Below are 22,406 nucleotides of genomic sequence, written 5' to 3'. Positions count from 1 at the left end.
AGAAGAATTCAGCGAAGCCCTTGTCTATGGTATGTTAGTTTGGCAACCATTCCCTCTTATGGCAGCTAATTCTTTAGTAGTTAAGACCAACAGCAGAAACACTCCTCCGTGCTTTTGTGCCATAACTCTATTCCATAGGAAACGGATTTCTGAATGATATTAGCTATGATTCTAATCTTTGTTTATGTCTTCCATGTCATGCTGCAACTCCAAACCTTGTCTATCACGTAATGTAAACATGGAATCATTCTATGGATCTATCATCTTTCCCAGTCCACAGTACTGTGAATTATAGCTCTATTTCTATGAGTATTGTTCATATTATCACAATTAACTGAAATGTACTGTTCTCTAAAGTATGGTAGTGCTTTACGTTTCTGTTTAAAGCAAACAATCATCTTCACAAATGAAATGAGAGAGAGAGAGACAGACAGACAGACAGACAGACAGACAGACAGACACGAAGAGAACAGTCTTGCCTGCTCCTTCTGACTATGACTTTAAAGCTCAGTCATTTTTTCCTGCTCCTACCAGAATGCTGTCTGAGATTGATTTGGCTTGCTTGTGTTTCTAGATATAGGATGCTGGATTCAGGTTGCCTCAGATGAAGCTATTTCATGGTCTTCTGCCTTTGGGATCTATTTAAATGCAAGAGAAAATTTGACAAATATCCACTGGTAGTAAATTATTTATTCCTTAAATCCACGAGATATTGATTGTAGGATCATTAATATAGTTGCAAAGTAAGAATATTTCGTGCTTCTTCTCAGATATATAAGACAGGAGGCTTTGCTGTGGCAGCACATTTTGGACTTTCTTGCTGTTGTTCTTTTTGAAGGTTAAGGAGATACTCGCTGAATATGATCCCAATTTTATGGCCATGAGTCTGGACGAGGCCTACTTGAATATAACACAGCACTTACAGGAAAGGCAAGGTTGGCCTGAGGACAAAAGAAGATATTTCATCAAAATGGGAAACTGTAGAAAAATTGGTAAGCAATATATTTAAACGACCAACTAATAGAAAACAGCTCTTTGAATTAACCAACTAACTTATATAATAAGATTAATCTTGTAAAAATGAAAAATCAGAAACAAAATATACCGATGGTTTTTTGGGGGATTTTTTGTTGTTTTTGTTTTTTTGTTGTTGTTGTTTTTGTTTTTGTTTTTGTTTTTGTTTTTTTAGTATAGAATAAGAGTTTATTCAGGGCACGAGAAGGGGAGTCATGAGGGTAGTAGAGGCAGAGAAAGGCAGGGTTGGGGGGTCGAGGCTGGCCATGAGCACATGGAGAGAGATGGGGGGAAGGGAATGGGGAAAGAGCGGGAGCAAGAAGGGAAGAGCAGGAAAGAGTAACAGCGGGTTTTTTTTTTAATTAATTATATGCAATATCTTTTAAACTCAGATGAAAATGTTAGATCTCCAGATTTTAAGAATTTACAGACTTCTTCAGACTATTTGCAAAACAGTTATTTTCTTAACATCAAAGCATTTAGATTACATTGAAGTGAAGGAAACTCTCTGTTTAAAGTGGTTTTTCTTGTTATTGTTGATAGGAATCAGATTTTTTAAAAGTTTAGCCCCAAACACACCAAAACCTTTGGTGATTTTATTGTTCTTTGTTCCCCAGGTTTTCTATAATCTAATTCTAGCACAGTACTGTGGCTGTTTTCCACCCTGCACGCATTCATGAACTCCGCTCCCTTCTTCATCATAGATCTTGCTGTAACACGTAGGGGAGCGGCAGCAATAGGCCTGGATATCTTCTATGTTAATCTTTTTCTGAGGCAAGGTCTCTGGGGATCTGTTGCTGTTGTCATTGTCCCTCCTGTCACCTTTACGTCCACTATGCCTAGCTCTTATGCTGGTATTGTAGATCTAAACTCAGGTCCTCAGGCTTGCCTGCCCAGCTCTTTGCCCACTGAGACATCTCCCCAGACTCCAGGATTCTTCTACTCTAGTAAAGGATTCAGGACTCCACAGAGTTTTGAAGCAATCCTTGTATTACTCATCCAAAACGATACCGTGAAACATTCAGATGTTACACATTCTGTCTCCAGACCCTTGCCAAATGGGCTATTACTTCAGATGTCTGACCTGTCTTGAATCCATGCATAAAGTTTACCCAGCTGTAAAGGTGACCCAAGGGGATTCATGCACACGCCACAGCCACATTTCATGTGTGTATCTTATTCACAGCATCAGAGGGGCTGGCTAGCCAGTGGTGGGCAAACAGGCTCGCAACATTCCTTGAACAAAAATAATGGGTGAACGATGGAAACGCAATTTTTTGTTTGTTTTTTGTTTTGTTTTTTGAGGCAGGGTTTTTCTACATAGTTCTGAGCACTGCCTGTCCTGGAACTCACTGTGTAGATTGGGCTGTCCTCAAACTCTGAGATTAAAGGCTTGCACCACCACACCCAGTAGTATCAGATTCTAAGCCTCACACTGTTAGGAGCTCGCCTTGTTTGCAGAGAGTTTAATACAGCATCAAATCAAAGCCTGATTATCTTATTTCCTGGGGGCGGGGGGTGTCTCTCTTTCTTCTTTGATGGAAACATCAGAAAAACAATAATAGTTTCTGGACACAGAAGCTTGGAACAACAACAAAAAGACTTTGCTCTTTTGGTGTGTGTAACCTTATTGTTTGCGCACAGGAGGTAAAAAGTCTGACGCTTGCAAACCTCATTCTGTTAGTTCCTTAACATCTATGAGAGAAGGAGAGATGGAAATCACTGATTGATTTTAATCACCCCCTTAACTCTTGCCTTGTGTTTAAAAGTGCTTTAGGCTTAATTAAGGTAAGTGACTCACCTCTGCCGATACTCTTTCAATGTCTATGCTGACGACGCTGAGGTGACGTCACAACAGTCTGCTTGTTTGCATAGTGCTCTCTTCGCGTATTTCATGTTCTTAAGCCGATGAAATGATTTGCCTTTTGTCTCTTAGACATAATTCCCTGTAGGCTGCACTCTTATGATAGCAAACCTTGTATTTACAGGGTGTTGCAAGTGGCAGGTGATTGATGGATCTTTCTTTAAAGTCAGACGTCTTCCCGTTTGCCCTTTTATAAAAGATTCTTTATCTCTAGAAATAGGTGGCGAACTACTGTCTTTGTTTGCAAGCAGAATATTAAGCATTGTTTTATTTCTGCTTTGCCGTACAAATCTAGCTGGCAAGTGTCAGGCTGTGTAGGAAATTCAAACGCTACGCCCTTGAGTGCTTGCAATTTACATGGAGCGCTATAGTCTGGGTCCGTTGCTCTGGCAGCTTCAGTTATGGAGAGTGTGAAGGTGTTTCTTTCAGGAGGTTACCCAGCCAGGCCACACAGAAGTAAAGTACAGCTGAGGGTGAAAAGATGGCTGCTGCTCCCTCTCTGTAGCGGCTCTGGCAGTGCACCAGAGACAGCACCTTTCCTTCAGAGGGACTTGGGAGCCTGACCAGGCTGTACCTGTCCTGCATTCTGGCTATAGCCCTCCTCCTTGACCTCTGTTCATCCGATTGGAAGAAAGGGCTTCTAGGTATCCCTTACTCTAAAGTTTAAAAATCAGAATGTGAAAATGAAAATGGCCTAAGGCACAGATGTGTTAAGAATAGGCTGTACTGAGTCTGGCTGGTAGATTCAGATGACTCTACATTAAAGTAACTCATACGCCATAGTTAAAGGTCGAAACTAATCAAGTCTACCGTTACGTTATTTACTTATCTTTAAACACTTTCCTAATATCTCTCTTCTTTCTTTCCTTTCCCTCCTTCCCTCCCTCCCTCCCTCCTTCCCGCCTCTCCTCCTCCTTGTCTCTCTCTCTCTCTCTCTCTCTCTCTCTCTCTCTCTCTCTCTCTCTCTCTCTCTCTTTCTTTTTAAGAGACAGCTCTGGCTGTCCTGGGACTCAGAGTTTTTTCCCTCTTTTCCTAAAGCAAGGTTTAATTTTGTTTGCAATTAGTCCTATTGTTTAATGCATTTCCTCCTCATTCCTAACTCTAACTTAAGAAGGTTCTTTTTCTCCTTATAGAAAAGTAAAGTGAAAAATAGTTCCTTTCTTATAGAAAAAGGAGTGGATGTCGTAAGTTAATGGGTTGTGCCTAATATGTTGCCTTTAAAACCTGTGCTAAGGAAATGGATGCCGCTCTTTTTGAGGAAACTCAGACAGCATTGTTTGTATTAAATAGCTACAAAAGATAAATGATAGGTAGCGTTTGTTACCATGGATCCTAGGAAGACAACTAAACTGCTTGTGTCCTCTGTGGTGTGGGGAGAGCCGGGCACTGATGCCTGCAACCCCACTAGTAGATGACTTGGAAGCAACCGTCAGGAGTTCAAGGCCAGTGTGGGCTGGTAGACTGTTGCAAGCAGACAGACAAGTGTGCGCACACAGAAAGGTGGGAGCAGAAAGAGTGGACTGGGATGCACTGGGAAAGCATTGAGGAAGTGAAAGAATAGAGTGAGACCTAACTTAAGATGTGTGCACTTCTTAAAATGAAGCTGACGTGCTGTTCCTGTGTGTGATTTAGACACACCCCGGCAGGAAGCTGATGAGCTGACTGAGCGGGAGCGCTCCATCTCCCCACTGCTTTTTGAAGATAGCCCTCCTGATTTGCAACCCCAAGGAAGTCCTTTCCAACTGAACTCTGAAGAACAAAACAATCCTCAAATAGCCCAAAATCCAGTTGTTTTTGGAACATCAGCTGAGGAAGTGGTAAAGGAAATTCGCTTCAGAATTGAACAGAAAACAACGCTAACAGCCAGCGCAGGTATTTATTTAAAGGGATATTAACGCTAGCTGTTCTCACTGTAAGCAGATGACGACTGGTAACTTTCACCTCCTGAGGCTTGCTCAGCCACAGGTAAGCTGTAATTAAGAAAAAAGCCTGTGGCCCAAGGCCCAAAAGCCATCATTAAGTCTAGAATTGTGATCTTTAAGTGCAAAATATATTTTCGTTGGATTTCCACAGCACTTTTGATTGGCACTTGCCCTAGACTGCTTTGGAGGAGGTAAGCCAGCATAAATGCAGGTTGGCGAACCTCTCCTTGCTTCCACCAAGGAAAGATCAACTTGCAGTGTAGCAACATAAGACCATCTGGTTAAAAAACGAAAAACAAAAAAAGGGAAAGGCAGCCAACAATGTCCCCCAGTTTCCATGTTTACAAGCCCTAGGAGCATCGTGGCCTTAGCATAACTAACAATGGTTGCACCATCTGTCAAAAGCCGCTTGCTTGTCTTAAAGTCACATATGTGTGATTGGGTTAATGCTTTTTATTCCAAACCATAATTGACTTTAGGGAAGTATCTATAAAAACCAAAATGAACTATTAATGAATGTATTTAGGTACACCTACTATAAATTGTCTTGATAAGACTCCTAGAATTGTAAAACAAGTGTGGTGTTTGCTTTGTAGCGATAAAGATTAAAGGTTTTATATTGTTATTGCTTTTAATGTAAGTCGGAATACTTAATTTTTTGATGTAGAAGTTCTACGTTGAGAAAAAGGTTTTAAAAATTAAACATCATAAACTATATTCTTTTTTTTTCAGTTACTACTGTACTTTATTGTGTTCAACCAAATCACCATGTTACAAAAATAGCAAGCTGCCATAATAAAAAATAAGGCTCCTCTATCCAGCACCAGATAGCATCATTTTACTTTCAAGCCTAGAAATTGCACACTTGTATATAAACCAACCGAAGATGAGGATTGAGAGTTCATCTTGGTGGATTTTTCCTTTGATGAATATGAAGTGTCCTTCCTTATCTTTTTTGATGACTTTTAATTGAAAATTGATTTTATTTGTTATTAGAATGGCTACTCCAGCTTGCTTCTTCAGACCATTTGCTTGGAAAGTTGTTTTCCAGCCTTTCACTCTGAGGTAGTGTCTGTCTTTGTCTCTGAGGTGTGTTTCCTGTAGGCAGCAGAATGCAGGGTCCTCATTGCGTATCCAGTTTGTTCATCTATGTCTTTTTATTGGGGAGTTGAGGCCATTGATGTTGAGAGATATTAAGGAATAGTGATTATTGCTTCCTGTTATATTCATATTTGGATGTGAGGTTATGTTTGTGTGCTTTTCTTCTCTTTGTTTTGTTGCCAAGATGATTAGTTTCTTGCTTCTTCTAGGGTATAGCTTGCCTCCTTATGTTGGGCTTTACCCTTTATTATCCTTTGTAGTGCTGGATTTGTAGAAAGATATTGTGTAAATTTGGTTTTGTCATGGAATATCTTGGTTTCTCCATCAATGTTAATTGAGAGTTTTGCAGGATACAGTAACCTGGGCTGGCATTTGTGTTCTCTTAGGGTCTGTATGACATCTGTCCAGGATCTTCTGGCCTTCATAGTTTCTGGCGAAAAGTCTGGTGTGATTCTGATAGGTCTGCCTTTATATGTTACTTGACCTTTTTCCCTTACTGCTTTTAATATTCTTTCTTTATTTTGTGCGTTTGGTGTTTTGACTATTATGTGACGGGAGGTGTTTCTTTTCTGGTCCAATCTATTTGGAGTTCTGTAGGCTTCTTTTATGCTTATGGGTATCTCTTTTTTTAGGTTAGGGAAGTTTTCTTCTATGATTTTGTTGAAGATATTTACTGGTCCTTTGAGCTGGGAGTCTTCACTCTCTTCTATACCTATTATCCTTAGGTTTGATCTTCTCATTGTGTCCTGGATTTCCTGTATGTTTTGGACCAGTAGCTTTTTCCGCTTTACATTATCTTTGACAGTTGAGTCAATGATTTCTAGGGAATCTTCTGCTCCCGAGATTCTCTCTTCCATCTCTTGTATTCTGTTGGTGAAGCTTGTATCTACAGCTCCTTGTCTTTTCTTTTGATTTTCTATGTCCAGGGTTGTTTCCATGTGTTCTTTCTTGATTGCTTCTATTTCCATTTTTAATTCCTTCAACTGTTTGATTGTGTTTTCCTGGAATTCTTTCAGGGATTTTTGCGATTCCTCTCTGTAGGCTTCTACTTGTTCTCTAAGGGAGTTCTTTATGTCTTTCTTGAAGTCCTCCAGCATCATGATCAAATATGATTTTGAAACTAGATCTTGCTTTTCTGGTGTGTTTGGATATTCCATGTTTGTTTTGGTGGGAGAATTGGGCTCCGATGATGCCATGTAGTCTTGGTTTCTGTTGCTTGGGTTCCTGCGCTTGCCTCTCGCCATCAGATTATCTCTATTGTTACTTTGTTCTGCTATTTCTGACCGTGGCTAGACTGTCCTATAAGCCTGTGTGTCAGGAGTGCTGTAGACCTGTTTTCCTGTTTTCTTTCAGCCATAAACTATATTCTTGATCTTTTCTGAGAAATAGTTAAAAATCCGCTAAAGTGATCCTTTATTCCTAGTACAGTCATAAGTAATGAATGTCAAATGAATGTCGTGTTTCAGTGTCAGCCAGAGCACTTGCCTTCACCTTTTGTTTTCTTATCGCATAATTAACTCCCTGGAGCAGCTTTCTGGGGTGAATGGAATGCCCTCCCCCCCCCCCCCCCCCGGAGCTGGGGACTGAACCCATTGCGCTTGCTAGGCAAGCGCTCTACCACTGAGCTAAATCCCCAACCCTGGAATGCTCTTCTTTTTAAGGCATCGCCCCTAATACAATGTTAGCAAAAGTGTGCAGTGATAAGAATAAACCAAATGGACAGTACCAGATCGTCCCCAGCAGGAGCGCAGTGATGGACTTCATCAAGGACTTGCCTATTCGAAAGGTAAGGTCTTAGGGAAAGCTATCATGTGTGTACCCTGAATTCTGCAGAGGAGCCAGAGTCCCAGAGCCTCTCAGCCCCTCTGGGAGTCACATACCAGATATCCTGCATATAAGATCTTCATATTACGAGTTATAAAAGTAGCATATGTTTGGGGGTCACCACAGCATATGGAGCTGTATAAGGAGTCACAGCATTAGGAAGGTTGAGAACCCTTGGCTGACAGTAATTACCTCGGCTGAATAGTCGTAGAACCATAGGTAGCATGTGAGAACTTTGCCGGGTGGTTGAATGTGCACGTGAAACTTCCTGTGGAACCCTGAAAATAATGCTCAAGAAGCTCTGCTGTGGGAGAGCTTGACGTAAGCAGGAGATGGCAGACTTTACGTACATCCCCACCTAGGAGAGAGGACATGCAGGAGTGCCCGCAGCCATAGCCTGTGCCGTCGTCGTAGCCTCCAGTCCAGGTGCTGACGGATGAGAGGGCGCGAACTCCAAAGGGAGTTAGGATTCTGTTTTTGGCAAAATTGAGCCAAAGTACTTCACCATCTCTGAAATGATAAATTTTCCCACAGGGTTCCAGAAATTACATTTTGTTATTTATAACTTCTGAATTTTTATATTCTATGTCTTCTTTACTTTTATAATGAAGATTTTCAAATTATTATTGTATAAGTAATGATTTTTAAATGAGATTTTAAAATATCGCCAATATCTGAATTTACCTAATACTTGAACTAGGACTTTAAAAAGCGGAACACTTGGGGCTGGGGATTTGGCTCAGTGGTAGAGCGCTTGCCTGGGAAGCGCAAGGCCCTGGGTTCAGTCCCCAGCTCCGGAAAAAAAGAAAAAGCGGAACACCCATTCGTGTCCTAGAAAAAGCTACTGCATGTGTCTAGTGTCCAGGAATCGTTAACACTGTGAACTTTGCTGCAGCCTTTTCCTTGAACACTGAGTGATACTTAGAGAAGTTCAATCTTGTCTGTTATTTTGAACAGGCCCTAGACTATCATGTAGTGTACAGTTCCATTGTTAAATTATAGAAAGTTTTATTATTTTAGAGATGGTGAAATACTTTGGTTTAACTTTGTTAAAGACAAAATCCTACATTCCTTTGGAGTGTAGGAATTAGCATATTAAAGACTCATAAATATTATACTAAAAAGTTTCATTTGTTTGCTCTACCATTTCCAAAATCTGTATGACCACAGAAGTCTTTTGAAAAACGTCTTTAAAAAATTCTACCAAATTAGGCTATGTGACCAAAAGTAATGACCGTTTTCTTGCACGACATGTGAAAATAATCACACCATTTGTTAGCGACGGAAGATTATAATCTTCCCTGGGAATGTTACTCAGCAGCTGACTGTTTAGCATGTTCAGGACTCTGAGTTCAAGCCTCAGCACCAACAACCTTCCCCTTCAGACATGTGCGCACGCACTAAGTTATAAATACGGGTTCATCTATGCTGTACCACACTCGATTTTGCTAAATATGGATTCTCTTCTAGGTTTCTGGAATAGGAAAAGTTACGGAGAAAATGTTGCTGGCTCTCGGGATTGTTACTTGCACAGAACTCTACCAACAGAGAGCGTTGCTTTCTCTCCTTTTCTCGGAGTCATCCTGGCACTATTTTCTTCATGTTGCACTGGGCCTGGGTTCAACAGACCTGGCGAGGTATGGGGACAGACTTACTCGGCTTTTGTCGTTTTCATTATCATTTATCAGTGTTGGTTTGAACCTTCAACATAAAGGCTATTTCAAAATGCATTTTAAGTTCATTTGGACTGCTTTAATTTAGTCTCTGTCTTAGCCAAGGTTATCAGTTTGCCTGTGGGAAAAAGAGATAATGTCTCACTTCTAGATGTGGGCTTCTGCAGTGAGGAAGTCGAGTGAGAGGAATGGTGGTTACTTCTGTCCCCTGCTTGTCCCGTTGTTCCCAGACTGTGACAGGTGGGTGTTCAGTTTGTTGACGAAAGACAGGTGGCTTATATTTCACAGTTTATTCTGTAAGCAAGATGTCGTGATTCTTTGACAGCCCTTAGCTGCAGTTCATTTAGTCTCCAGGTGTGTGAGTGAGTGAGCGCCGAGCCTTTGTTGACCCTGGTGTGGGCACTGGAGTTAGTGACAGTGGGTTGGGCAAGGTCCTGCCTGGCTGGAGTCTACACACCAGTGTGAGAAATAAAAAATGACCAAAGAAACAGACGAAGAAAGTCAGGCAGAGTGAGGGCATGATCAGGGACACCAGAGGTCAATGTGGGGTTGAGAAGGTCATCCAGAGTTGGAGGCCAGAAGGAACTGGCCATGCAAACTGTAGTGACCGTCTCCACCATGACCTAGAAGGTGGGACACCTAAGTAAAAGTCCTGTACTTAGTTCTGCGCTTTCTCACTCGGGCTTCTTGTGGATGAATAAAAAGGAGGAGAGAAGAGTGGAAATCATAAACATCAATCCTAGACAGTGCATTTCTCACTCTCTGTCCTGTTAGCAAGCCTTCAGAAGACTTATGATGTCAGGTTATCAGGGGAGACTGTAGAGAGATCCGGTTACAATGCTCCTACCTAAATGTTCATTGGATATGTATACCATTATGTCTGGCTTCTCATATCTATCTATCTATCTATCTATCTATCTATCTATCTATCTACATATACATATATTGTATATACATATATATATATATATCAATAAAATCAAAGAGGATATGGATAAAATTAATTACACAAAAACCCTGCAAAGTCTGATAATGAGTTAGAGGCTAGCCTAGGCTACAAACACAATGAGACCCTGTCTGTCAGAGAGGAGACTGGACAGCAAAGCTGGTGGTACCATTCTCACATCCTGCCCCCTTTGCTCTCTTGAGGTGACAGTTAAAAGATTTTGATCTCAAGAGCATATAATGGAAGATAAAATCACAACACTGTAAATGATCCAGTTTCTTATTTAATCCAAATAGGTTCATCAAAGAGATGCTTAAAGGTATAGATAGGTAGATAGATAGATAGATAGATAGATAGATAGATAGATAGATAGATAGATAGATAGTAGATAGATTTAAAGATAACATAGTTTGATACAGTATACTCTATGGTATCTAGAGGCTGGTAAGGATTTTAGATGAAAACATGTACAGCTCATCTGTAATAGACATGTGTTAGGCATGTGCTCTACCACTGAGCTTCATGCCCTCTCTCTTTACGTATTATTTTGAAATAGAATCTCACTTAAATTAACCAGGTGATTTAGAACTTAACTGTATAGCCCAGGCTGGCCTTGAACTTGTGGTTCTCTTGCCTTGGCTCCCCATATAACGGGGGTTATTTTTATACAACTCTGCCACCAGGCCGGCCTTCTTCCACTTGATTGGGTTTGTTTTGTTTTTATTTTTTGAACTGTTAGGACTGAAACCCAAGGCCTTGGTCATGTGGGGCAAGTTCTGTATGACTGAGCTATCTCCTCGGGCCCCATGTTCAGTCCGTCCTTGTTTATATCCACTGGGATGTAAGTGTCTTAAGACAAGCACTGGGTATATTTTATATTTTATTCACTATTCTCTCCATGTGCCTGAGCAGTCTAGGCCGAGCACATCCATTAAGTATTTGCACAATGAATAAAGCACGTTGCATCCATTTCTTTAGTTCAGTGGCCCCCTTCAGAGTAGCTAGAGTCCAGTCAGAGTAGTTGATTTAGATTCCCAGTCATCATTCTATACCAGGTTCTGAATGAGACATGGGTGACCTGCAGGAGAGGACTTGGTGTGCCAGCCCCCGAATGAAGCAGTGTTGAATTATGTAGGACATCCATGTACACTGTGCCTGACAACTGCTTTTCTCTTGCCTCAATTTTCATAAGTTGTGTATTCTAGTATTCAGACTTTAATAGAAGCAAGGTATATTTTTAATTTTTTCTACTGTACATACTCGGTCTATGAACATGAAATCAAATTAGCATCTTATCTATGTGTGTCATAGTGACAGTTTCATTTTTAGATTTAAAAGAAACCCTCAGTGGGTTTTGTAAGGTAAGAGTGTTTTAATGACACATTTAAAGAGAGTGTTGGGGTGGGAGTTGATGTAGAGGCAGCTCAGCGTTCAAAGCACTGGCTATTGTTCCCGAGGTCTTGGTTTCTGTTCCTAGCACATCCACATGCGGTTCACGGGCGGTGGCTCCAGTTTCAAGACATACAACGTCCTCTTCTCATGTCTGTGAGCACTGAACACACACGCCGCACAGACATACGTACAGGCAAAACTCACATACACATAAAATTAATTAGTTAGTTAAAACGAGTATATTAAATTCTCTTATTGACCAAAAGCCACTCAGCTTTCTTTGAGATAGAAATAAACCTTTTTTTTTTTCTCATTTCAAGGGATGGAGAAAGGAAAAGTATGAGCGTTGAAAGGTAATATTTGTTCTTTTATGTAAATAAAAATAAAGTTCGTGACGTATGACATATGTGGTGTATGTTAAACTGTTTCAAGTTCATTTTTAGTAAAGTCTCACTACCGTAAAAAGCTTCACAGGCTTTGGCAGCTTACACTCCTGAGGTAAACTGAAGCTCAACACACTCTTTGGTTGCTGTACTCACAGCAGGACAACATGGCCAGCATTTGTATTTTTTAATACCGATGCTACTCCTGTTTCGTGAAAACTAAACACTTTGGGACTTCTAATCTCTTTATAAGAACAATTAAATGTTTACCTGACAATCCTAAGACGGGATCGTTCCAGGAGCTTCAGATAATGGCCAGTGTCTGAGCACAGGTTTTAAGTTATATGTTGAGAGCATGTCTGATACAAAGTTCTGACGTGTGAAATGTCCCAAGTCCCCAGGCTTCCTGAGTGCTGATGCTGTGCTGTATGAGGGAACTTCGCTCCTCATTTTATGGGGCGGGTCGCAGTCAGACACAGATCGTTGGCACAGTATGTGTAAGGTGTATACAAAACAATGACTTCCGTTCTCAAAGCAGGGTGCCATCTCAGGACACCTCACTGTGCGCAAACTGATATTACAAAACAAATTAAAACCAAAAACTACCCCAGTCCGAATCTCGCTTCTTAAGTGTTTCAGATAAAGGGAGGCGCCTGAGGCGGTATTGGAAAAGGAAGGCCTGGCAGCACCTCTCAGCCTTCCTGCTGCTGCTGCAACCCTTGAGCACAGTTCCTCAAGTGTGGCGACCGCAGCATTAAACTGTTTTCATTAACGTTTCGTAACTCTCAATTTGCTACTGTTCTGAACCGGAATGTAAATATCTGTGTTTTCCGATGGTTCTCGGTAACCCCCATGAAAGGAATGACCAACCTCCAAAGGCGTCACAACCCATAGGTTGTGTCTAGTGTTGGGGGCTTAGAATCTTGTTTGGAATCACGTGAACTCTTAATGGAACTTTGGTTAGGGAGAAGTGTGTGTATTTTTTAAAGTTCCTCAATTATTTCCTCAAAACATCAACATTCTATTGAGACATGTAAGAACCACTACCTGGTTTCCTTTTTTTTTTTTCTTTCTGAAAACTCGAATTGGGTTTTCAAAGATGTGTTAGGGCATCAAGTTCAGTGTGGAACTAGGGAGACAGGTCCCAGTTCACAATCAGGTCTGAGACGCTGGCTTCCTGATACGGAAGAGCACGCAATAAGAAAGCAACAATATTCCCCAGCTCCGAAAAAAAAAAAAAAAAAAAAAAGAACCAAAAAAAAAAAAAAAAAAGAAAGCAACAATATGGCGGTTAAAAATGAGTGACGGATGGACATGGTGGTGCACGCCTTTAATCCTAGCACTGTGGAGGGAGACGCAGGTTGGTCTCTGTGAATGTCTTAGAGAGAGAGAGAGAGGGACAGAGACAGAGACAGACACAGAGAGGCAGAGAGCATAAATTGGGGTTTCTGTGACCAGTGTGCTTGTGCGCATGGCTTTTGATCGTTTATTCAGATATGTTTACTTAATTATGTATTAGGTTATGTGAAAACTTTATGCCAAAGAAATTACAGTGCGAGGCTATTTGAATGTACTCTGTCATTACCAAATTTATTCAGCTGCATTCACGTTGGGCACCAACATCCTTCTTGTTTCTCCAGGACATTTAGTGAGATCAATAAAACAGAGGAACAGTACAGCTTGTGCCAAGAACTGTGCACTGAGCTCGCCCACGATCTCCAGAAGGAAGGACTTAAGGTACTGGATATTGATGGGTTGGTTTTAGTTCTTGGTTTTGTTTTTCACTATGAGCTACTACTCTACGTGAAGAGAACACACGTTTACTAAAGCTAGAGACGAATAAAGTAGGACATTCCTATCCCCATCAGTCAGAAACAACAGATCTGACGTCTGTGTGTGAGGTCTGGGATGAGGCCACTCCATGAAGGGCAGTTTGTGATGCTGAAATGTGTGGCTCCAGGGTGATGAAGGGCAGCTCTGTACCCTTAACACTGCATTAGAATCTAGATCATTGCTGCTACATTAGAGTCACACACTAGATCATTGCTGCTACATTAGAGTCACACACTAGATCATTGCTGCTACATTATAGTCACACACTAGATCATTGCTGCTACATTAGAGTCACACACTAGATCATTGCTACATTAGAGTCACACACTAGATCATTGCTGCTACATTACAGTCACACACTAGATCATTGCTACATTACAGTCACACACTAGATCATTGCTGCTACATCAGAGTCACACACTAGATCATTGCTACATTACAGTCACACACTAGATCATTGCTGCTACATTAGAGTCACACACTAGATCATTGCTGCTACATTACAGTCACACACTAGATCATTGCTGCTACATTAGAGTCACACACTAGATCATTGCTGCATTAGAGTCACACACTAGATCATTGCTGCTACATTAGAGTCACACACTAGATCGTTGCTGCTACATTAGAGTCACACACTAGATCATTGCTACATTAGAGTCACACACTAGATCATTGCTGCTACATTAGAGTCACACACTAGATCATTGCTACATTAGAGTCACATACTAGATCATTGCTACATTAGAGTCACACACTAGATCATTGCTACATTACAGTCACACACTAGATCATTGCTGCTACATTGGAGTCATGTGGCAGGAGAGACGCAGGTAAAGGGAAGGCCTGTTTATGATGTCCTCTGAGCATAGATCCTTTTCTGCTCATCCTAGAAGGCTTTGCACACTGAGACAGTGGCCTTCTATCACGGGCACCTCATTTCAGGGCTCATTGTAGTTGCTAAACACACTGTGAACAGCAGCCAGGAATGCCCTGGACTGCGGGGTTTGCCATCTCCCTTCAGAAGGGTCCACATTGACTATTTGCTCAGTCCCCTCAAGCCTGAGTTAGCTATTAAAAAGTGCAGTACAAAAATATTAAAAAGTTATTGTAGAAAATTAGAGTGTTTGAGGAGCGATTTTACTTCTAACTCTTCTCTAACTCGAGTATAAAATGGTTTATCTTTGAGTTTTTTAATTGACTTTAATTTTAGAATCATTTCACATTTCCTGGGCTATTTCCAAAAGAATACAGAGATTTGGGGCTGGGGATTTAGCTCAGTGGTAGAGCGCTTACCTAGGAAGCACAAGGCCCTGGGTTCGGTCCCCAGCTCCGAAAAAAAAAAGAACCAAAAAAAAAAAAAGAATACAGAGATTTCCGTTATCCCTCTCACCCAGCTCCCTCGATTGCTAACATTTCATACACCTTAGATTCTGTCAAACTAGAAAGTGACATCAGCACTTGCTCTTAACCAAACTTCAGACGGCATTTGGCTTGCTCTTGTCTTCCTACCAATTTCCTTCCAGGATTCTCCCCAGAGAACCACATGGTGACTACTGTCCTGTCTCCCTAGGTTGCTCTCCCAGTGTGATAGCCTTTCCCTCTTTGTAAAACTGACAGTCTTGATAGCCAGTGGCCACGTGGCCTATAGAATGCCACTGTCACATTTGCCCCATGTCATAGGCTGTAGGTGTTTAGAAAGAATAGCACAGAGGCGAAGTGGCCTTCCCATACTCTCCTGTCACAGTCATCACCTGGTGAAGGGAACGTTTGGCGGGCCGTGCTGTCTGAAGTTACTAATTCTTAGTCAGGAAATGAGTCAGGAGCTGAACTTACCCTCAAGTGAAACAGCTGCCGGTTGCTTCCACACACACCCAAGGAAACACCAGTTGTCATCAGTCCTCCCCAACTGAAACCTCATGTCCTCCAGACACTAGCCATAAAGATGACCTTTGCAGGTGTCTGGCACAGCACTCTGGCATGTGGCTGTCATGCAGTAAGTGTGGGCTAATCACTCTGCGACGTTCAACACTGAATCACCCTTAGGGAGATGTACAGAAAAAGTAAAGGTGATTAGTTAAGCTTGCCCTTCATATAAAGGTAATTTTTAATTAATTGAGGGGAGAATAGTAATTATATGCTAAGTGGTATTTCTCAGACATGGATTGTAGTTATGATAGTTTTCATAATTATAACAGTTTTATAAGCAGCTGATTACACTTCCGTATGCTTATATACAAACAGGCTCCCTAAACTCCCTTAACCTGCAGTCTTCTTTTACAAGCTCTGAAATTTTCCATGTTAACATGCCACATGTGTTGTAGGGCAGAACTGTCACCATCAAGCTGAAGAATGTGGATTTTGAAGTAAAAACCCGCGCATCTACAGTACCGTCCGCCATTTCTACTGCAGAGGACATATTTGCCGTTGCCAAGGAGCTGCTAAGGACAGAAGTCACTGCAGGCTCTCCACAGCCCCTGCGGCTAAGACTGATGGGTAGGTAGGCTTCCCGCTCCCTCCCCCTCCCCCTTCCCCCTCCCCCCTTCCCCCTCCCCCCTTCCCCCTCCCTGTCCCCCTTCCTGTCTCTCTATTTATTTGTTTATTTATTTCCCCCTTATATGTTTAATAATGCCCCCCTCTATAAAAGGACAAAGCATTCAACTTGGAAATCTTTTCCCTCCGTTTATTTCTAAAACTGTTTAAGAGCTTCCTGGAACTGGATGCACGTGAAGGATGGAATTTCAATTCTGTCTGAGCCAATGGCAGTTGTTCATATCTTTATGTTGTCTGAAGTCTTTGAGGCATGATGTTTCACGACTCAGAACTTAACAGATTTGAGAAACAGATCCGGGGTTCTGATTATATCCCGTAATCCTCTCTCGGGGATCTGGAGCGCCGTGACAGAACATGTGGATGCTTCTGTCACTAAACAACAGCAAGTTCGTTATTTAGATTATGGGACATTAAATTATATCATGCCAATTTAGTCTTTATCATTTTGTGCTACGGTTTAGAAATTTTGGATTTCAGAATTACAAATCAAGATTATGACACTGTGAAACCACACTGCCAGCCACTGTCTGTAGGGAGCAAACCAGGAAGCCATGCTTCCTAGTGACCTGGAAGAGACTGTGCCAAGAGGGGTTCGTTAGTGTTACTTTCACAATGAGAGAAAGCGGACAATGAGACCACTGCATGCAGTCTATTAAAAAGAGCCAAAGAGCACGTGTCTATAGAAACTTTCTGTGGAATCCTAAAACTCAGAAGCAAGCAAGATATACTTGAGTGGACTGATAAACTGTATGTCCAGACAACAGAATAATGTTCTGTGTGTGAATGAGCTACAAAAGGACATGAAGGAAACTTAAGGAAATACCGTACGTCTAAGAAGCCAGTATCGTATGATTGGCATCCTGAAGGAAACAAAACCTTAGAGGCAGGAAAGACAGTACTGCTGGAGGGGAAAGTGAAAAGAGAGGCCTTGGGGCTAATGAAACAGCTGTGTATTGTAGATGTGACTTTCATTCCCCTGGTGTATTGTCATGGCTGAGGCAGTAAGCCTCAGAGAAGCTCACCCTTTCTAGTTCTTTCTGAACTCTGGCTGGCACTCAACTCAGCTGTTCTGACTCAAACTCCTCTCCAGGCTGACTGAGTCAATCTGGCTTCTGTCTCAGCCTCTGACTTTTGCTCGGCTTGGGCCTCAATCTGGCAATCTGTTCTGACCTGGCTCCTCGTTTCCTCGGCTTGTTCTCTCTCTGCACCCAGTCTTGGTAACCTGCCTCTTCCCTCTCTCAGCCATGCCCCCTCTTATGTCGCTTCTTTGCTCTCTGTTCTCATGAGAGGCGGGCATATTCTATTCTGTCAAATCTTTCTCTGATTCATCACTTTGTCTGACACTCAGTTAGACACCACTTTCAATCATGGGTGCTTCCTTCTCCAGACTAACTTCACCTTCATTGTTTGGGAGTAATGGTGTGTACTAAGATCTGTCTGTATCCCAGCCAGAGGGATTAAAGGTGTGTGCCCACAATGTGTCTGTATTCTAGCCAGAGTAGCCATGTTGCTGGGTTAAAATCCCTCTGCAGTATATGCCTCCATTATGATGAATATATGTCTTTATAACTACATCTAAACTCATAGAATAAAAACTATCAAGATGAATTTCTTAGGTAAATGATAGCATTTGGGTGATGGTCTTGTGTGTGTGGTACCGGCTGTGAATGACAACAGATGATATATGGGAATATTCTGTTCAATTGTCATATAAAAATGAAACACTTCTTAAACAGATCAGCACTCGAGTCTCTGTGGTTGACTCCAATTAATTACTTTCTAGTTAATGACATTGAAAGTTCTATATAATCATGCCAAACCCAATAGCTTCTTAACATTTACTGATACTCAGCTTTATAAAGCAAAGTAAATTATTCTTCATAATACCAGCCATGATGCCAATGTCCTTTAATTTGGAAAATATTGGTTTGAGAATGTAGCTAAGTGGTAAATTATACGTCTAACATTCGAAAGACTATATATGAGCCCAAACCTTAGCACTTAAAAACATATGTTGTATATGTGTGTACATCTCCCGTGGTACTTATTTCTCTCTAGTTTAGACATGTCATAATAGTGTTGTTTCTATGCTTTGTCCGTGTTTTGAGTGAATGTCTATACAATTTGCGACTGACTGGTTTTGGTCTCATTTAGGTGTTCGGATGTCTACTTTCTCCAACGACGATGACAGGAAGCACCAACAAAGGAGCATCATTGGCTTCTTACAAGCTGGAAACCAAGGTTTGTCACCCACTGGGTGTACTGCAGACAGAACTGACAAAACTGAGCTCGTAAAGCCCTTAGAAACGTCTCGTAAGAAGAGTTTCTTTGATAAAAAGCGATCAGAAAGGATCCCGAACTGTCAAGACCCACCCAGATGTAAAATCGCGGGTGAGCAAGCTTTACAGGCCTCGGAACCATCCCAAGCATTGAAGAAGATGAGCGAGAGTTTCAAAACCTCAGAGAATTCAAATGACCCTCAGACATTTATATGTCCAGTTTGCTTTAGGGAGCAAGAAGGCATCAGTCTGGAAGCCTTTAATGAACATGTAGATGCATGTCTCGATGGACCGTCCACCAGTGAGAACTCAGAGATGCCCAGTTACTCACATGCTTCGTCTGCGGACATTGGTCAGCAGGCACACCGTGCTGTTCCACTGTGGGAGAAACGGGGGCATGGAGATGGAGAGATCACCTCAGGAGATGGTGCAGATCTAACAGAGACTGAAGACAGATCGCCGAAAGCAGCAAGCATGGACGCTGTAGGGAATAATCACAGCGAAGGGGAGGGATATCCTGATAGTCAGGGCAAGTCCTGCCCTCTGTCACCCGCAAACGAAACTGTCAGCACGTTAAGTAGGGAAGACTCTGCCCAGCCCTGTACAGATGAGGTAGTGACAGGACGAGCTCTAGTTTGTCCCGTTTGTAACCTAGAACAAGAGACGTCTGATCTCACCCTCTTCAACATCCACGTGGACATTTGCTTAAATAAAGGCATCATCCAAGAACTGAGAAACAGCGAAGTTAATTCAGTTAAGCAACCCAAAGGGAGCACGAGAAGCACTGGTGAGCATGTAGTCGTTAAGAGGAATGTTTTGGGGAGAGGACGGGAGGCAGGCCAGTGGCTAAGAGCACTTGCAGCTCTTATGTGGGGCCTATGTTTGGTCCCCAGAATGCACATGGTGACTCACAGCCATCTGTAACTCCAGGGCAAGAAAGTCTGGTACCCTCTTTTCTTTTGGCCTCCTTAGGCACCACACACACACACACACACACACAGACATATGTGTAGGTAAGACATCGATACACTTAAAATTAAATTTTAAAAAATAAGAGGAATGTGATTTTCTAGGGATATGTCTTATTAAAATTACTAAAACTATACATTTGAAATGTATTCTATTAAAAGGGTAGCTTGTGTTTGCTCTCATTTAGGAACTGTTACCTACCTTACCCTGGCTAGAAATAAGTCAAAATGAGCTTTTGAATTGAGGGGAAACTCCAGTTTAGTTTTGATTTATTATAGAATGAAGTTAAAAGTTTGAAGAATCTGAGTGACCCAATCAAAAAAAAGAAATTCCCTCAGGGAACGTCTGCCAGGATGCTGCCACAAATTAGCTTTATTTTTAGAACCAGGAAGCCTTTTTCCCTTCTTTCTTGGTAATGCTGACTGCACCAAGATTGCAGAAATTAAGTCTAATGCCAGTAGAACTGGTAAACTATAAAGAAACAGTACTGTAGAATCAACTCTGTGGCGCTGGCAGTGTGGCTCTGAGGGTGGGGTGCTCGCAGCCCAGCCTTTCAACCTGAGCTTCATTTCTGGAGCACACAATGGAAGGAAAGAACTGACTTCGGAAAGTTACCTGCTCACTCTATACATGTGTTCATGTGTGCACACGTGTGTGTGTGTGTGTGTGTGTGTGTGTGTGTGTGTGTGCACTAGTTAATGTAACGATACTTTTAAAAGTTAGTCTGGGATATGTATAATATCTGTTAGATCTATAATTTTTTATAGCTCTTTAATGATTTTATCTTTTCCTTCATGGGATTTCTTGGCTTTTCTTTCCCCTGCAGACAGACTTCAGAAGGCTTCAGGAAAGACAAAAAGGTATGATGGGCTTGAGCTTCAGTAAAGAGAGCTCGTGTTTTGCTCGAGCTTTAGGGACTCACCTCTGCTTTTTTAAACAAACCAAGTAACATTTTAAAAGTTGTTTTTACAGAATTCTTTCCAAATATTTCCATCCTTCTGCATAAGAATTGTGTGTTCTTTCTCATTCCAGGGCAGGCCGGAAGACAAAGGGCTCAACATCGAAGAGAACAAAACCCCGAGATCCCAGACACACCCTTGATGGATTTTTTAAATGAACTTTGAACATTTTATCAACATTTTTAATTGTAGTTATTATTTTCATAGTCAATGAATTTATTTTTCCTCACTTTAAATATGTTCCTTTAAGGAAGACAAGTGCAATAATAATACCTCCCCCACGTGACCTTTTTAAGAATGTAGACTGAATATTAATATATGTATGTGTGTGTGTATATATATATATATATATATATATATATATATATGTACTGGGAATGAAATTTATATAATCAGTTGGAAATCAGTCGTATTAGAGACAGCGTAAGAAGTGAGGTCAGAAGATAATTTTATAATGAGTATAAAATATTTACAAGGACTCTGAGCCATGTGTAGTGACCTTAGCGTCAGCTCCTCAGTGCTTAGCCACCGTGTTGCCGTTGATGCTATTGTACTTCTCATGAGCAGATGTAATTAGATTTAGCCATGATCACCACGAAGAACTTCAGCTTAACAGAAAGGGTGTGGGTATGGCTGCTCCCTTCAGGAAGTGATGCACAGTATTACCTGTGTTCAGAGGCCTGGCTCAAACCATTGTTATTTGTATCGTCTTACTTATCAATAAGCACTTGGTTCGCATAAAGAAATGCTTAGTCTGAAACTCAAGATTGTTTTTGTAACTCAGTACTTTAAATGGCAGTATTTAATTTCTTCCCGGTTATATTTGCTACAGATCTGCAGTAAACAAGATAAGTCCCTTGGTTTTCATCCACCTCTTTAGGACAAATAGACGGCTCTGAAGCTGCCCTTGCCGTAGCTACTTCTCTGTGCCCCTGTTAATGGTTGTGGAAGAAAGCTTTGCAGCAGTTCAGAGGTTGCTGCAGATGAAGTGCCACCCACAGGTTCTTATCAAAAAGCCCTTCCTGCTACTGCTTTAAGAACTGATTCCTGCTGGCTTGTGGTGGCTCACGCCTTTAATCCTAGCACTGGGAGGCAGAGGCAGGAGGACCTCGGAGTTCAAGGACAGCTTGGTCTACAGAGTGAGTTCCAGAAAGAACAGCCAGAACCACACAGAGAAACCCTACCTCCCAAAAGAAAAAGAAAAAAAAAAGAAAGAAAGAAAGAAAGGAAGGAAGAAAGAAAGGAAAAAGAAAACAAACCTGACTCTTCTTTCATAGTTTTGTCTTTGCATATTTTAATGCATTTATTGTAGACAGAGAAATATTTGAGGGACCTTAGGACCGACCTTGTATGCCAGAGACTTAACCTGACTTTTAATTGCTAGATGACTTAAAAATGGGCGAACAGCTTGCTGACATAGCTGACCCTGACCTGATATCACACACCACAACAGTTCCAAACTGTGGTGCATTGTTATTGATTGTCTTTTACTTATATAAACTATTTATCAAATTAAATGCAATGAAACAGATTTAATGTATTGAAAAATAGCTATTACTGTATTTATAATTTTCTTCCATCTGAAGTTTATTTTTTGTTGTTTTCAACATTAAATAAATTATTTTCATGTAGATGCTACATTTAATTGAATGTCATACAATATTTAATAATAATTTAAAATTTTTTAAAGTTAA

The 22,406-nt window shown here is 41.2% G+C and overlaps 1 protein-coding gene across 2 annotated transcripts in view; it reads left to right on the top strand.

Moving 5' to 3' along the window:
• Nucleotides 1-22,406, top strand: part of Polk (DNA polymerase kappa) — a 60,130-nt gene extending 37,724 nt beyond the window's left edge. Inside the window, exons 6-15 of one of the 2 annotated variants that reach the window (XM_039101672.2) lie at nt 839-992; nt 4,511-4,750; nt 7,563-7,687; nt 9,196-9,362; nt 12,057-12,089; nt 13,760-13,856; nt 16,277-16,448; nt 18,660-19,571; nt 20,580-20,613; nt 20,786-22,406. In XM_039101672.2, the coding sequence (XP_038957600.1) occupies nt 839-992; nt 4,511-4,750; nt 7,563-7,687; nt 9,196-9,362; nt 12,057-12,089; nt 13,760-13,856; nt 16,277-16,448; nt 18,660-19,571; nt 20,580-20,613; nt 20,786-20,870 (2,019 nt within the window). In that variant the 3' untranslated portion in view covers nt 20,871-22,406. 2 annotated transcript variants of the gene reach the window in all.

Source organism: Rattus norvegicus, chromosome 2, assembly GCF_036323735.1.
Source record: "Rattus norvegicus strain BN/NHsdMcwi chromosome 2, GRCr8, whole genome shotgun sequence".
NCBI lineage: Eukaryota > Metazoa > Chordata > Mammalia > Rodentia > Muridae > Rattus > Rattus norvegicus.
The sequence above is the reverse complement of the archived record's forward strand: the minus strand, read 5'-3'. Positions and strand labels throughout refer to the sequence as shown.